The sequence below is a fragment of the Austrofundulus limnaeus genome, unplaced genomic scaffold (genome assembly GCF_001266775.1).
Source record: "Austrofundulus limnaeus strain Quisiro unplaced genomic scaffold, Austrofundulus_limnaeus-1.0 Scaffold128, whole genome shotgun sequence".
NCBI lineage: Eukaryota > Metazoa > Chordata > Actinopteri > Cyprinodontiformes > Rivulidae > Austrofundulus > Austrofundulus limnaeus.
In genome coordinates this window covers 289,256-305,735 of record NW_013952530.1, presented here as the reverse complement: position 1 = coordinate 305,735, position 16,480 = coordinate 289,256, and the positions used below count along the sequence as shown (strand labels likewise).

Sequence of the window (16,480 nt, the reverse complement as noted above, 5' to 3'; positions counted from 1 at the left end):
GTTGTAATGTGACAAAATATGGAAAAGTTCAAGGGGTATGAATACTTTTGCAAACCACTGTATGTGCGTACATGTGTGCATGTATACATTTATGTGTGTATGCATATACACTGCATGTAGATGTACATTTACGTTTATGAATATATTCTGGTATTAAATAAAATTCTACGTAAAGATTGTTGTTTTAGTCTTTATGAAATTGTAACAGAATAAGGAAAAAGAAGAATTTACTATTATTTTTTTGTTTATAAGCTTCGGAGAAGCTTGGATTAAATAAGATTAAATGAGGGATTAAATAAGTTTTTTTTACTTCTTCCCATTTCTTTTCAAAAATGTTAATTTTGTTATCACTTTTTATCTTTTTTTTTGTTTTGTTTTGTATACATGCTTGAAATAAACTAAACTAAGATTTTATGTATTTTGCTTCCCACCTAACAGAGTGCCTCTGTTTCAGGTGTCAAAACAAATTTGTTGTACTCCTGATTTTTGTAACAAGAGCCTTCAAACAGATTTAGCAGTGAGGTGTTCGTTGCTCCAAGTCTGAGGTTGCAAAACCTGACGAGTTCCAGAAAACTCRAGAAACACTGCCTTGTTTGAGAAGTAGATCCTCTTTGCTAGCTGCCGTATTGTCATGTCATGTACCAAGCGTCTTGGAGGATGGATGGGCTGACCCCAAAGAGGGCACTGGTGGGGAGAAAAAAAATCTTGATTTTCCCAAAATTAAATCTTTATAAATGGTAAATTCAAATTAATCTATTAAATCAATTTATCATCCAACCCTACTCTAACATGGTACAGAAATAGCTGTGCACATCTTTGCATCAGATGTACGGGAAAAATATGACAAACTTGAGCAACAGAATATAAACACTCAATAGTACCAACAATATACGACTGGATCATCTTTAGTTTTTGGGACAAAATGAAAACATATTCCAATATGATTTGATTCTGTCAACATTTAAATTATAAAACTGAGCTCTTGTACCAAATAGAAGTTTTTATGATTCTGCTAATTTTCTCTTTTATGCACTTTTTTTTCTTCTCCACAGCGGTGGGACTCCACTGACAGTGAGCGGCACCAACCTCGCAACCATTAAAGAACCAAAGATCAGGGCCAAGTATGGGCAGGCAGAGTCTTTTCACGTGAGTCTTGGTGTGATTGACACATTCTCTCATTACAAACATGTACATTACCAAGCAGGGGCCTATTTAAATACAGACTCTTTATGCATCAATATAAATTAGCAATTCCTCCCAGCTATGCAGTATGTACATTTAGACTGACACATATAGAAACTAAGGGAAACATTTAGAAAGATTCCTTTTTTTATAAACTGGAGCACCTCCATAAACAACCACTTCAATGTCAGGCCCTGTTGATGGCTTTCTTTTTTTACGTCTTCTGACATCCAACACCTCCTTGGGCCATAAAGCTTTCCAAATGTCACTGCGTCACACCAGTGTTTGTGTAACAGAAAGACTACTTTGAGAGGTGCCGTGTGTGTGAATGAGAAGAGGAACATGTACAGATAGGCTTTTGATCAACTCGACCAGAGCTTTGGTTGTCGCTAACCGCTGAAGCTGGTTGTCAAGGTTGAGAACTGAACTTTAAACAACATGGAGGCACTTCAACCTGCAGATAAAGATGCCATTTACTGAGTCAGACAACTTACACAATGCTTCCCACACAGGCTTTCATTAAAGTGCCGCTTTGTACTTAAAGGGCCGTGCTGATGCTTTTGAACGTTGACACTAATTTACGACAAATCACAGTAACATTTCTCGCATCTTCCTGCTCTGTTCTAGTAAAATATACATAATCAACGAGCAAAGACTTAAACTATCAAATCAGACAAAGTTTTTGTGTTTTTATTATAAGACTGTGACATAAAAGTGAGATTGTGTGGATTTATTTGACATTGTAATCTTAATCAAGATCAATAGAACATTTTCATGATATGCAAATATAGAAGCTATTTAAATATATTGGTAGTAAATTATCTACATCATGCAAGAAACATTAGTGGCGTCCTCTAAGCAGTGCTATATATTGAGGCAAGCATGATCGTGACATCTTGTATTCATGTATTCTCTAAAGCACTGATCTAAATACTCTCAGGTACAAGCACAGGAGCGGAGCACATTGCCCGGTATTAACAGTTGATCATAAATTTGCAACCAATTTACATTTCCAATAGTTCTAACAGCATTGTAGTTTCACAGGGCATTGACTTACAGAAAGCATTGGTTTATTATACCCAGCAGATCCATTTGAAAAGAAAATTATAGACTGTATTTCTGAAAAGGCAGCAATGCAGCTTTATTCAATATGTGACCATTTTAGATTCATGAAAGCTGAGTATTTAGAAATCAAATTATTTCAGTTTATTTCAAAGCCTCATTGATGGGATTTTGGAAGGATTTTCTTTTGAAGACAATAGATTTTCCCCACACTGAATAAAAGCAAAGTTTATTACCTCCCATTTCCTTTTTTATTGCTTTCAGAACTGTACAGTGTACAACAACTCTGTGATGGTCTGCCTCGCTCCGTCAGTGGCCGACTCGGAGCTCGCTTTTTCTGAGACGGGCACCGGCCCRGATGAAATTGGGTTCTACATGGACAACGTGAACGCTCTGGTGGTGGTCAATGAGACGTTCAGCTACTACCCAGACCCTGTGTTTGAACCGCTGAGTCCATCTGGTGTACTGGAGCTGAAACCCACGTCCCCACTGATACTGAAGGTCAGAAAGGCACAAAACGTTTTTTTTTTTAAATTATATTTTATTTTTTTGTTTTGTTTTGTTTTTCCAGAACCTGCTTTAAGGTTGGGAAAAATCGTATTGTGTGCCATTAATCATCAGAAAAAATTTAAATTGATTATTTTTTGGCATTTGACTATTAATGCTGCCAGGCAGACTGACAGTCCACTCAGTGCTCCTCTCTACTTCAAATATGACGAACTTAGAAAAAAAAAGTTCTATAATTTATTTACCATAAGTCTGGTTTTACTTGGTCTATCAACACAATTCAAAAATTGATGTATAGTCTGAAGTCGGTACCTTTGACACAGTTTGAAACAGATTTTACAGAGAGTGTTAATAAAAATATTTCCCACTAGATTGATTTAAATTGGTCACGTGACTAGGATATGAGGGCATCCAGGGACTCCAGAGGATTAATTGTCATATTGTTATTGGCTAAATACCACAATTACCGTATTTATTCAACTATAATATGTAAAATTAAATCCATAAAATCATCCATAAAGTTGGGGGATAGTACTATACTTGAAAAAATATTTTTACTTATGCATTTTAACTGAAATATCGGCTTCATTTACAAAATGCCTGAGTCCGGAAATGAGACCGCATCATAAAAAGCAGTTGAAACGAGCTTACCTCTGAAACTCCTCCGTGCTTCAGAGTGAGATAATAACAGATCCAAGCAGGCGACATGATGTGAAAAAAATGGGTAAAAAAGTATTCCTGCACCTTAGTAATGATAGCAAATTAATGACATTAGCGTGTGACTGGGCCGTTCCTCGAACAACAACAAACGCTAGTTACGTTTTGTAACCCCAGATTCTATGAGTATAGGCTTCGCCCTTTAAGGCTATCTTAAAGGGCGAAGCCTATACTAAATAGAACACATGTTCGTCTGTAATGGCGGCCATCTACCGGTGTTCTGAAAAAGTTTGTATCCCTGAAAAAACGTTTCCCCACCAAAGGAGGTGCTCGCGAGTAGGAATTAATCTGCTTTTCCCCCACAAGATGGCTCAAATCTCATGTGAAGTCTCTGACTTTTGTGTTGGCGCCTCCTGGTGGACTACAGTATGTGTAAAATGCCAGAATTCATATGATGCTGCTACAGCTGATATATATTTGTTGTCAAAATACCTTTTAGTACATATGTTGTTAAAATAAAATGAACAGTCCGATGATCATTTTACTGATATGTATAAAGACTGAAAAGGCTGAAAAATCTTGAAGTCTGTATGAAATTGGAGGTAGTTTGAGGATTAAAATTTTTATACTTTTTAAGCTCAAACAAGGGGGGTCGTATTATACATGAGATCGTATTATACACAAATAAATACGATATTTGCTACAACCTGAAATGTCAATTATTTTTTGTTTAAAGTGACAAACAACATAAAACTGGGAAAATGTTGCAGCTAAATTCAACATTAAAGTTGATATTTAACATTTACTAGAGTTGGGCGATATTAGCTAAAACAATATCTTGATTAATTGTAGTGTTTTGCTGATGACGATTAATCCCCTGGACATGTACCAGTCACATGACTGATTTCAATTGCTCTAGTGGGAAAGATGTGCTCTCTCTTTCTTTCTTCTATTTTGTGTCAAAAGTACAGACTTCAAGCTATACACCAGTTTTTAATTAGTGCTGGTAGGCCAAATAAAATCAGCCTAGATAAATCATTTACAGCCTTTTTTTCAAATGTTCGTCATATTTGAAGTGTTGCAGCGAGAGGCAGTGAAAGATTGGAAGATTCATAAAAAAAAAAACACCTGAAACCACCCGCTGGTCTCACCTTCACCCCACCGAACAAACATAAAACCCCCAAGCTCCTTTTTGACTGAGGCCTGCAATTATTTAAGAAGCGCCAGAAAATCTRCAGGAAGAAGAAAATAAAAAGGCGCAAAAGTTGAATGAAGTTCAGCAAAGATAACAACACAGCAAAAATGCGCGTGAACAATTAGATATTTATTTATGATATTTAGTGCGTTTGGATTTCATATCTAGGGTGTAATTTAGTGTTTAGCATTTAGTCAGTKTTTGTGTTTGACTTTCATCAAAATGTGCAGCCATAAAAAATGTGCCCATTTGTCTTGGTAGATGGATGTATTTTTTTTTCCAATACTGTTTTCCTTTTTAAAAGTGTGTTATATCAAGCCTACGCTGCAATAATAAGTGCATAGCCGACTTGCATAAACACAATCACTGGCCCACTTCGTACAAAAAAGAAAACATATTTGAGTGTGTATACAAGGTCTCTTAGGAGGAAAAAAAAATTCTCTCACTAATTCATAGATAAAAGCTAAAAGCAAATGTCCACACCTTCCAAGGCCAGTTTCTATCCTTCAGTAACTATCAGCAACTTCTATAAAAGCAGCTCTCTTCAGCAGCCTCCAGCCCTCTGAAATAACAGTCTTTTCAATTTGTGTAATTAATTWGTGGTGCCGGAAAGGCATGGTGAAAGCATGTAGCTCTATAATCCAGGAGATTTGGATTAGATTGGTTTTCACTTTCATTACCAGTGAATGGACGTATGTAAAATTAATTGGCAATTTCTGGGCTGTGTATAGGTATCATTGTATTATTATTTCTTTCTATTCTCACCTGAAATCTTTGGACACAGTATGTTAAAGAGAGAATAACATGAATTTTATGTGGAGACATGTTGTATTTATACATACAACACAAATATTGCAATGTTAATTAAGTAGGCAGACCAATATTCTTTGGAAATAACTCRAGAAACAACATTTCTCACACAAATCTGTCTATTAACTGCTGGGAGTGTGTGGGCTGGAAACAAAATCCTGGCTGAGTTTAAAGAGACACTTAATGTAATCAAGAGACAATATAAATATAATTTATTTGAGATCAATGTCACATCTGTGTGATACATTTCCACTGAATCCAGTATCCAGTGCGTTTATCTTTTAGAGAGAGAAAGAATTCCCTTGACTATCTTTTGTGTTATCAGAGAGGGAGTTATGCTGCTTATTTCCATGAAGAGACTGAAAGCGGCGTAACCATCGTAATTTATTTCTTCAAAGATAATTTATTTGCAAAAATCGTCACAGTAATTGCCAAATCTCCTGCTTGGCTTGTTGGTGGAACTGCTTACCCAGTGGAAGCGCTGATGAGATGGACAAAAAAAAATGCAATTTGGGGAGATGGGATGCGGGAGGGTAGCGCTCCTCAGATGCATGCAATTAATTTCTCATCTTTCGGTGTTTGAGTTACTTCTTTTACGTCGGTGTCAGGAGGGAAAAAATGTTTTTAAAATCATCCGATGACGTTGTTTCTTGAGCCGCTTCCCTGCGTCCCTTTATGCGTTTGTCAGAGGGTTTCTTCCCGCRATGCTTCTTGCCTCTAGTGTTTGTGTGCTGCAACAACTCTGTGTGCGGCAGAGCCTCCGCTGCATGTGTGGGTTTGAACTCTGCGTGTGTGTGTGTGTGCGCGTACGGGATGGCGTGGGATTGTGTGTGATTGTGARATGGAATGGGATGCATGTTTACAGGGCTGCAGAGCAGGGCTGGGTGGCAGCAGCCTGCAGAGACGACGGGATTGGAAGAAGGAGTCTGTCTCTGCGTCCCACTGCTTAGTCAGCGGGAGACATGGCAGCTATCTCCACTCTCTCTCTGTCTAACTCACTAACTCTGATTGTGTGTTCACTCCCTTTATTTATTTCTTTTTACTCAGACCAATCCCCGTTCCTTCCTATGCTACACTCTCATCTGTTCCCTGATGGGTTTTTTTTTTTACATTTTCAATATGTTTTGTTTTATTTATCATTTTCCCCCTCATTGCGTTCTTGTTTTATTTTTTCTCCTCTTTCCTAGTTGTGTGAATGCCKTWAMGGCATTCACACAATAATAAAGAGAAACACGAAAACAATAGTGTTAATGCCTTAACGGCATTCACACTATTGTTTTCGTGTTTCTCTTTATTATTGTTACTTTAACTATTCCCTACACTTTTTTGGACCGCCTCTCCCTCTACAATTTTTGAGCTATTTCAACAATTCAAATATCAAAATGTTCATCTCCTTCCCGCCATTCCAGCTACATCTCATGGTATTTCAGCTATTTATACTTTTTTAGCTATTTCACTTTTTTAGCTCATTTTTTGCCATCGAAAATGAATGGGGCTATTTTCAACAACCTTAAAACCCTTCAAATTGTTTTTGAATCTTTACAAAACCTTACACAAATTGTTCTGGTTATACTCTATTTTACTACGTTATGTAAAATTTAGCTACTTTATGCTAATTTTAGCTACTTTTATGCTAATTTTAGCTACTTTATGCTAATCTTAGCTACTTTTAGGCTAATTTTAGCCATTTTCAGCCCTTTCTGCTAAAATTCTGCTTCTTTTTGCCATTCTTCTGCTTTTTTCTGCTACTTTGTGCTAATTATGCTTCTTACAGATGCTTTCTGCTATATTCAGCTACTTGCTGCCATTTTAGCTAATTTTTGGCGGTTATTAGCTAAAGTTAGCAATTTTATTAAAATACATATTTTTTGTAGCTTTAACAACTTTTTTCTGCTAAATTCAGTAAACTTGTGCTCCTTATGCTTCCTTATGCTAATTAAAACACTTGTAGCAATGTTTTAGCTGTTATGCTAAAAACTTCGGCTGTTTTAGCATATTTGCCAGAAATTATCCATTTTTAATAGTTTTATGCAGTTTTTTCTTCCAAGTTTCATTTTTTACAACTTTTTGGACACTTTTTGTTGTGCTAATATTTAGACGTCCGATTTTGCAAATGCTGCCTTCCTGAAATTTGGTATGCTTGTTTGTCTTTGTGTCTATGGTGTATAATGATGTGATTGTGATGCTGTATTTCTGAGTGTTTATGTGCTGCAGAACAGGAAACTGCTGTAAAACAGCAATTATGCTGAGTCAGGCTTGATTTTTAATAATCTTTTCCTGTTAAATAAATCAAATCAAATCAATTCTTCTGCAGCTTTCAGCTTACGTTTTCAGCAACAGGCATYCACACTTGCATTTTCGCAGGAAATGCACTTTCTCTAGTTTCTCTTTTTTTTTCTCCTCACTAACAGCCCCACTTCCATCACTGCCAACATGTCAAATCAGACTTGAATTATTTTAGTATTTATTTTCTTTAAAAAATAGAACAAAAAATGAAAAGTATTGTTTTTTAGGGAGTTATTTTTCACTCTATAATACTCTGTGTTTAGTTCTACGGAGCCCGCGATGGGACACGGGGGGATTTTTTTTCCTTTTGCGTTCCCACGCAATACCTTTGCGTTACCACGCAATATTGTTTTGCGTTCCCATGCAAAAGATTGTTTTGTATATGAACTGAATTAAATCAGACTTTTATTTTGAAATATCCGGTTACCAAAACAGGATGTGTCGCCACAAGTTCGTGAAATTGACATTGATGTTGTGTGGCTGCACTGAGTTAAAATATCGGCATATACACTTCCATGCGTGGTTGTGTGATATATTCATTCTAAAGCTGAATTAAAGCAGTAGGCTAACTTGCTAATGGTGAACATGTGAGTTTGCTAAAAAAAATGTCAGGCACAACAGTGATAAACTACTTTTGCGTGGGAACGCAAAAAGAAAAAAAAATCTCCCATGTCCYYTCACGGGCTCCGTATAGTTCAGCTCAAATGACAGAAAAATATGTACAAAAAAATTAAAAATCCAGGATTTAGTCATGTGGTTCTTCAGTGCTTCTGTTTGCAGTCATAAACATATTTAAACTCCCCCCTTTACTCTGTGTATCTTATAGAAATTGTCAGTAAAGCTAATAATAATAAAAACAATAACTTATAACTTTGTAATAGTATGCTATGTCGATCAGATCTACTCGCGGTGTCCTCAAGGTACAATGCCCTGCATGTTTTAGATGTGGCCCTGCTTCAACATAGCTGATTTCAATTGGTAACTGATTGCAGTTTAACAAAAGCCTGTTAATCATCTGAATCAGGTGTGTCAAAGCAGGGAACTATAGGCTGAATCTTGTGCCAGCAGGAACTGAATTTGAATTGCTCAGATTGAATCTGTACGTGCATAATTTGGTATTGAACGCATTGGTTTGAAAATAAATTTCACTCAACTGAAACTGAATTTAAAGTTTTGTATCTGAATTAATTTGCTTTGAAACTGTATTTTGATTTATTAAAAATTCAATTTGTCTACTTTCACTTTCAGTTCCAAAATTCAGATTTTTGTGTCACATCCTGGTCCTTGAGAAAGCCAGGCAGAATAATCAAACACAGATCCACAGATTTATGTTTCACTTTGGTGAAGTTTCCCTTCTGTTTGTAACAGAGTTGATGCAATCCACYGTAAAAGTGACAAAAACAGACAGTTATTTTATTGCAGTGATTAATTTTACCTGTATATAGAAAATGTTACATTTACATCACATCATGGATCACATATTGATCAGATGCTACTGCTGACTGATCCATGACAGGATGTAAATGTAACATTTTCTACAGGTAAAATTAATCATTGTAATAAAATTGTCTGTTTTTGTCACTTTTACTGTGTTTTACAGTTTCAAAGCAAACTAATTCAGATACAAAACTTTAAACTCAGTTTCTAATCATTAAATTCAGTTTCARTTTAGTAAAATTCATTTTCAAACCAATGCATTCGATTTCAAATTATGCACATACAGATTTAATCTGAGCAATTCAAATTCAATTCCTGCTGGCACAAGATTTATCCCATAGTGAAACCTCTAAAACATGCAGGGCAGTGTGCCTTGAGGACCAGGGTTGAACAACACTGAGATAAAGGTTAAGAACATGGTAAGGTAAAAAAAATTAAATGAAATTTAACAGACAAATWAGACTGAAAGAAATCCAAATTTAGTGTTTATTTAAAATGCTTTTCAGTTTCTCAGATTGCTCTGTTGTTTTTGTATTTTAATCCATGTCTTCTCTTTGTAAACTGTGCACACAAGTGTGACATCTTTGCTGTCTTACTAATGGGTCTTTTTTGGGAAGAGGTTCCATAAACAATTATAAATAAGTCAATAATTAGAATCAGATTATTCTTTATGTAGAGTGTTGTCAACCAGATGAGAGGATTGCAAATGAAAGAAAAAGCTGCTGGTGATTTCTCACTCATTTTAGTGAAACATTTATAAACACCATCAATGTGTTTCATTTTTACAAAATTGGATCATGCAGAAATAAGTTGAGTGCCTCTTCCCATCTCACCCCGCCTCTCTGTGTGTTTAGGGTCGTAACCTGATCCCAGCGGCCCCAGGTAACAGTCGCCTGAACTACACGGTGCTGATTGGAGAGACTCCCTGCGTCCTGACCCTGTCTGAGAGCCAGCTGTTGTGTGAATGGCCCAACCTCACTGGACAACACAAAGTCACGGTCAGATCACGACTCGGTCTCTTTCACAGGACGCCGTCCTGCTTCTTCTCTGACTTAACCAGAGTTCTACCTTTCAGTGCCCCCCCCACAATTTTACAGAAATTCTACTTTAAAATACCTTGAATTCTGCCCCAAACTAAATGTTCTGGTAAAATCAACTGTCAGTTTTTACTTCACAGGATGTATTTACAAAGGTGTTGGCTCAGAACAGAAAATGTCGCCCTTAATCTAAACGAGGGCTATTCAACTGGCGGACCGCGAGCCACATCCGGCCCGCGAGAGACCAAAATGTGGCCCGCCAATTGGTTCATTCATCTCTTAACAACCGGTTTTCTACTTTAATTACTCTGTTCTTTTAGTTAAACAAAGACATGTTTGGTGTCTACAGAAACGTCAGAATCTTGGCTACAAGCTGGTAAAAACCATTTTTATGAACATCAATGACAGTTAAAACTACAAGCAATTGATAAACTGATAGATAAAACTATGAAAGTGAAAACAAAATTGRTTTAAAAATTTGGCAAATCAGAGATGTCAAAATATTTTGTGGTAAATAAGAGGCATAATATGTTTATTTTTTTTGTTTGTTTTGTTTTATCATCACTACATTTATTAACTAGGGGTCTATATGTTTTCATGATTAAATACAGCAAAGTAAACTATTTCAAAAGTAACAGATCTTTGTAATGCTTAGTTTATTTACATAACTTTAATTGCTGGATATTCGGCCCCTGAGCTGTTGGTCTGCATTAACTGTGGCCCCCGGAGCAATTTAGTTGAATAGCCCTGATCTAGACTAAAGAATTGATGTTTATTAATCTAAAAACATTTATTCTGACAGATTTGGCTCACAATCTTCCCCTGACATTGTACAAATTATTCTATGTTTTTTATTTAAATTATTTTCTAAATAATTTCCTCTGACAGGATATGCTTCAGTGCTCTTACATTCCAAAGCTGCTCTTAAATGTATTCCGCCTCATTAATGTTGACCTTAGTTTGCTTTAAGATAATCTGTCGCTGATGATAAGTTCACTTTTGTCTCAGGAGCTAGGAGGCGTCTTTTCTGCCCATGTCTTCCTGTGTTTGTGTGTGTGTGTGTGTGTGTGTGTGTGAGGGTCATTAGACTGTACTTTTAGCAAAATATCTCATGGACCACTAATTATGACCACCACACGTGAAGCAGGGGTCATATTATTTTGTATATTTAGTTTTTTGTCAACCGTAGCATACAGCTGCACCGATTAATGTGAAATTTAGCAGAAACGTAGAGGTGTCCGACCTACACTGCACCAGCCAACGGTTTTACAATAGACCCCATATTTGAGAGGGGGCTTCACCTGAAAAGGGGTGTCAGGACATACAAAAATGCTTATAACTCAAAAACTATTCAACCTAGAAGCTTCAGATATTTTTTATTTATTTTTTTGTTGTTTAACTCTGATGAAGCACTGTCCATTGGGCCTACCAATGAGACCCCCCCCCCCCAAAAGACCCTTATCCAAAACAATAAATCCATTCCGGWGAGTTCTGGTGCATTGGTCCTTTGCGTACGTGCCAGGGTCATATATGCTACAGCTATGCAGTATCTACTTCAATTTTTTTTAAAAATGTTTTCAGAAAGTAATCAATAGGTTGACATCTACAACTGATTAACTAGGATCTGATTGTTAGCAAAATAATGTGCGAAACATAGATGCTGACCTTTTCGAGTCAGAATGGCTTCCCCAGCTACTGAACCTTGGTCTAGACAAAATAGGCTATATCAATTATACCTCAATAAATTTCACAGATGTTGAGCTGATATTTGGTGTGGTAGTAGCTGATAGTAATTTCCAGCACATACCCCAACTCCTAATAGATCATGTAAGACATCACAATATTGCATGAGATTGTATCTAATGTTTTTTTAAGGTTTGGCCATAAAGGCTRTAACTTATGGGTTTTAGTAAAACCTCTGGCGTGAAGTGCAGCGATCAATATGCATCCCTTCAAGAAATGCTACACATTTATTTCTTTATTTATTCTGAAAATTCGAAGTGCAGATTTGCAGTAGATAAGGACTACCATTAAGCTGTTGTACATTCTCTTCAACACGACTAATGTGAAGTTTCAGACGTGTCTGCGGTTACAAAGTCATGTTTCATTTTATCCACGGAGGCAAACTGTCTTCAGCTGCAGCGCCGACATCAGCACTTCTCTGCTGTGAAGGCTGCTGGTTTTATACTGTATGTGAGAAGCCTTTTGTCCCCCCTTGCTTTTTTTTCTCCTTCTATTTTATTCAGGTATGATGTTGATGAGAGCTAACAGAATGGAATCTAATGTGACAAGGCTTAGCATAACAATTCAGCAGTTCTCAATCCACTCTTAACTTTAGTCAAACCAACACTCGTCTACACCTCAACTGTCTTCTTCTAAAAACTCTCTTTATAAACAGTTTTTACAGTTCTGGGTTCAAACAGTCAGTTTAAGCAAAAAAATACAATTATATACATATATTTTTTTTTCGGTTACAGTACTCTACATTGGTCCTGGGTTCTTGGCTTGTGCTCACTTGCTAATTGATGGAGCTTACTTGGACTCCTAATAGAGTGTTCTATTTTTGCATTGGCCATAATTGAGGATTTTCCTGCCAAGAAAGTTCAAAATGTCTGTTTTTTAACCACCAATACCTCTTAATTGCCCAAAGTCAGGAGGTTTGGTCCTTTACCCAACACAGACCTGACTTAATGAAGGTAAATCAGCACCAACACATGTTCTGGGACTGTTTACACATGATCTCAGCACCTACGGAACTTAGGTTCCGTAGGTGCTGATGGTGGCGCCGGTGCATGGCAGCCTCGCTTCTGTCAGTGTGCCCCCAGGGCAGCTGTGGCTACAGTATAGTTTGCCATCATCAGTGTRTGAATGTGWGTGTGAATGGGTGAATGTCTGTCAGTGTAAAGCGCTTTGGGGTCCGGAGGGACTTGAAAAGTGCTCTATAAGTTCAGTACCATTTACCATTTAGGTTATTGTTTTTTATATAAGCAGACTATTTACCATCAAACTATGATTTGGCATCCTTCTAGAAGGCAATGACCTAGGCTTTCTATTGCTCATGACCAATGTGGGTGCAATTTCTTTTACCTTCAAAGATCAGCCAAGATTTGGTGTGTTCAGGGTGCTATGGCTGCCCTAACCTATGCATGAGTAAATTGTTTTTTTTTGGTTTGTTTCCTACAAAACAGAGCATTCCTAAATAATGTATAAACCCAAAGCAACAGAATATCATGTCTTTTTTTTCATTCATGGTCTTCATTAGCTGCGTTTCCATTGCAAATGTGCGCAAAACTTGTCGATATTCTGTTAATGTCGAAAACACAGTTTCGCAACTGCGGTGTTTCCATTAAGTAAGAAATGCTATTAGTCAGACGTGAATACGTTTGTTCTCGCGGTAAGTCATTACAAACATGGCGACAATGGATGTAAACACATAGCATATTGCTACCGCGACACTAGCGCTCATCATCATCAGAGGAGACGTCGGCGTCTTTTATCGAGAATTTCCAGCGACAAGTCCCTACTTGGGAGCGGCTATGTATGCTGTGTTTTTGGGAAACTGTAGTCGGTGAGTTTACTATTWTATACTACTTCTGTGATATTACTACTACTTATACTTCCTGTTATCTTCTTCGTCATCATCTTTTTCGCCAGTAGAAACAGCCGGTTGTTGATCACGTGACTCCCAGGATGCGAAAAAATTGTTTCCATTGCAGTTTTGCGAAAAACACCAATTCCGATACGGCCGAAAAACCACCTCACCCTAGCGCACAAATATTTTGTCGAAAATGGAATTTTTCTCAAAATTGACGTGTTTCCATTGAGCAAATTTATTTTCGAAATTCTAATTTACGCATTTTCATGGTCAATGGAAACACAGCTAGTGTTACGTTTATGTAGGCTTTTTTCATTGTTCTTATTAGTCTGGATGAAGACCAATCMTCAGTTTATGTTTAGGGCCAAACAGTTTCAGTATGATCTAAATGAAAAGTATAAAAAGAAAAGTAACTTGCGAAACTGCATTTTCTGCAAAAAAATAAATGTTTCTCTATTTTCATCATAAAAGAGAGAAACTTAGGTAGTTGCACTTTCTGAATGSATTCAATTTGAGCTTTTTTCAAATTTATTTATTTATTTGCTAGTGGTATGGGGGATTGTTGGTATTTTTCAGAATTTACGCTACAGTAGCAAAAAAAAAAAATACAAGTTTAAAAAAGTGCGTCAAAACAGCCACCATTCAGCTTAACTCAGTCTGGTTGCTGAGCTGTCAGCAAGCTTCCGACTGAAATCCCTGATTCATGACGACTGGAGCAGACTGAAAATCACAAAGCCGCCCCACGAGCGTCTAAACAGAGGAAGGTCAAACCTCATCCAGGCAGCATWGCACTCAGTGTGAATATGTTTCGGTGTGTTTTTTTTTTTTTTACTTCCCCGATAGTGCACCCACTCAGCTCCCACTTCTCCCTCTGCTGCTTTTAAACTTATCACCAGTGTCCTTCCACAGTCATTTCACTATATCTTTATGACATTTACTCCGTGCTAGCTACAGTCAATAAACCTAGAAAGCCACTGACAGTGCGTCCGTGTAATTCAATATGATAGCTCTCAACGGAACCAGCCAGCTCCAAGGTACTTCTCTTTTGGAGAATTTCATTCCTACCCTTTTCCTTTTTTTTTTTTTTTTTTTTTGATGAAAATGTCATGTTAAATATCGAAGTGATGCGATGTTCGTGTGTGTGTTGGGTGAGTCTTCATGTGACAAGAGCCAAAGAAAAAATAGAGCTGTCGGTTCCTATCTCCTCCTCTTTTAGCGTCTACATGCACTCGACACACGTGCACGGCGTCTACATGTTAGTGGGTTGCTTCTGGTGTGTGCGGATGATGCGTTTTTTACGGGCGCATCCTTGTGAGAGTTTGTGCGTTGTCGAGCGGGGCCACAGAGAAGGACACAGCTGTAGAACAAAATTATTCCCTCCGCACAAMGACCTACATTCTAGGGACCCCGATGGGTGTCGATACGTACCGGCCTTGTGTGTCTGTGCGCGCGCGTGGATGTACAGTAAGGCACGTTGCGTTGGTGTCGGTGTGCGTTTGTACGTGCCCTCAGATGCTCAGCTGTGTGTTGGCAGCTGTGTGCCTCCCTGGAGTTTTCAAAAGAAACTTGTTTGTTGTTTTGGCCCTCAGCTTTTTAAGTTCCTCTGCCAGTCCTTCAAGTCTGACACTTGAATAAAAATAGACAAGCCTGGAAAATATGTCACCACCTCAATATTTCTTAAACTTTGGTGAATTCATGTCATCTGAAGATGTGCTGTAGTTCCTTCCTTTAACTGGATTTCTTATACAGGGGGACTGCAGACTGGAAATCAACCAGAACAGCTTAAACGCTTTAAATATCATAGTTATATACTTTTTTGTTTAATCAGTAGCTTAAGCATTCAAATCATGTAGTTAAATCACAATAAAATCATTAAGCCATGTTGTTTAGGTTCATTTATAGTGGTAAAAAAAAAAGCCTTTTGATCTCCATTTACACTTGCTGATTAGAAATGTTTTCCATTTCCCAAAAACAAACATATGAAGACTCATTAGTATTTAAATGAAGTGCTCCTGAGCATTTTTGTTTCATGTGGAGATGTTGTAATTTGTCCCAGAAAATGACTTTCCGAGTTGCTCTAATTCAGTCATCGAAAAGCCATTTGACAGGGAACAGTCTGACTTTTATCCTACAGATGTAACTAATAAACTAATAATGATGACTCAGTTCTGGTAAAATGTCTCGAGTAAAACTGGCATGCAGCCATCCAGTTTCAGAGCAAACCTGAAGGAGGAAAAAAAAAATTAAGATTTTGCCTCAGAGAAAAGATGCATCTGGTGGGTTGCCATTTGTAATAAACAGGCTTCTTTGTTTTTCTGTAATAAAAAGCTGGCAGTAYAAAGCTGTGTAGGAGCTGCTAACCAGACTGTTTCGAAGAATGCATACATCACCAATTATTATAATCTGGCCTTTTTTTTTCCTGGCTGCATGCTTTGTTATGACCCCCACACGTGAAGCGCCGGACATAATGTTTTTGTACTGTTTTATTTTTTATTTCTTTTTTTTCCCAAGATGTTTGGTCAACTGTAGCACAGAAACAGCTGCACTGATCAACACGAAATTTGGTAGGAATGTAGATGTGCCCAACCTGCTCTGTTTCAGTTTCTGTTTCAATTTTTTATTCATTTCATTAAAACAAAACAAGTAATTGTATATACAATAAAAAGAAAAATATAAAAAGAAAAATGAGAAATATATATATATATATATATA

The 16,480-nt window shown here is 37.2% G+C and overlaps 1 protein-coding gene across 1 annotated transcript in view; it reads left to right on the top strand.

Annotated features, from left to right (window-relative positions):
* LOC106522373 (plexin-A1) overlaps positions 1–16,480 on the top strand; it is a gene marked incomplete in the record, with an annotated part of 278,427 nt that overhangs the window by 233,406 nt on the left and 28,541 nt on the right. Inside the window, 3 exon segments of the mRNA XM_014015353.1 lie at positions 1,053–1,146; positions 2,509–2,745; positions 9,991–10,134. Of these exon segments, the coding sequence (XP_013870807.1) occupies positions 1,053–1,146; positions 2,509–2,745; positions 9,991–10,134 (475 nt within the window).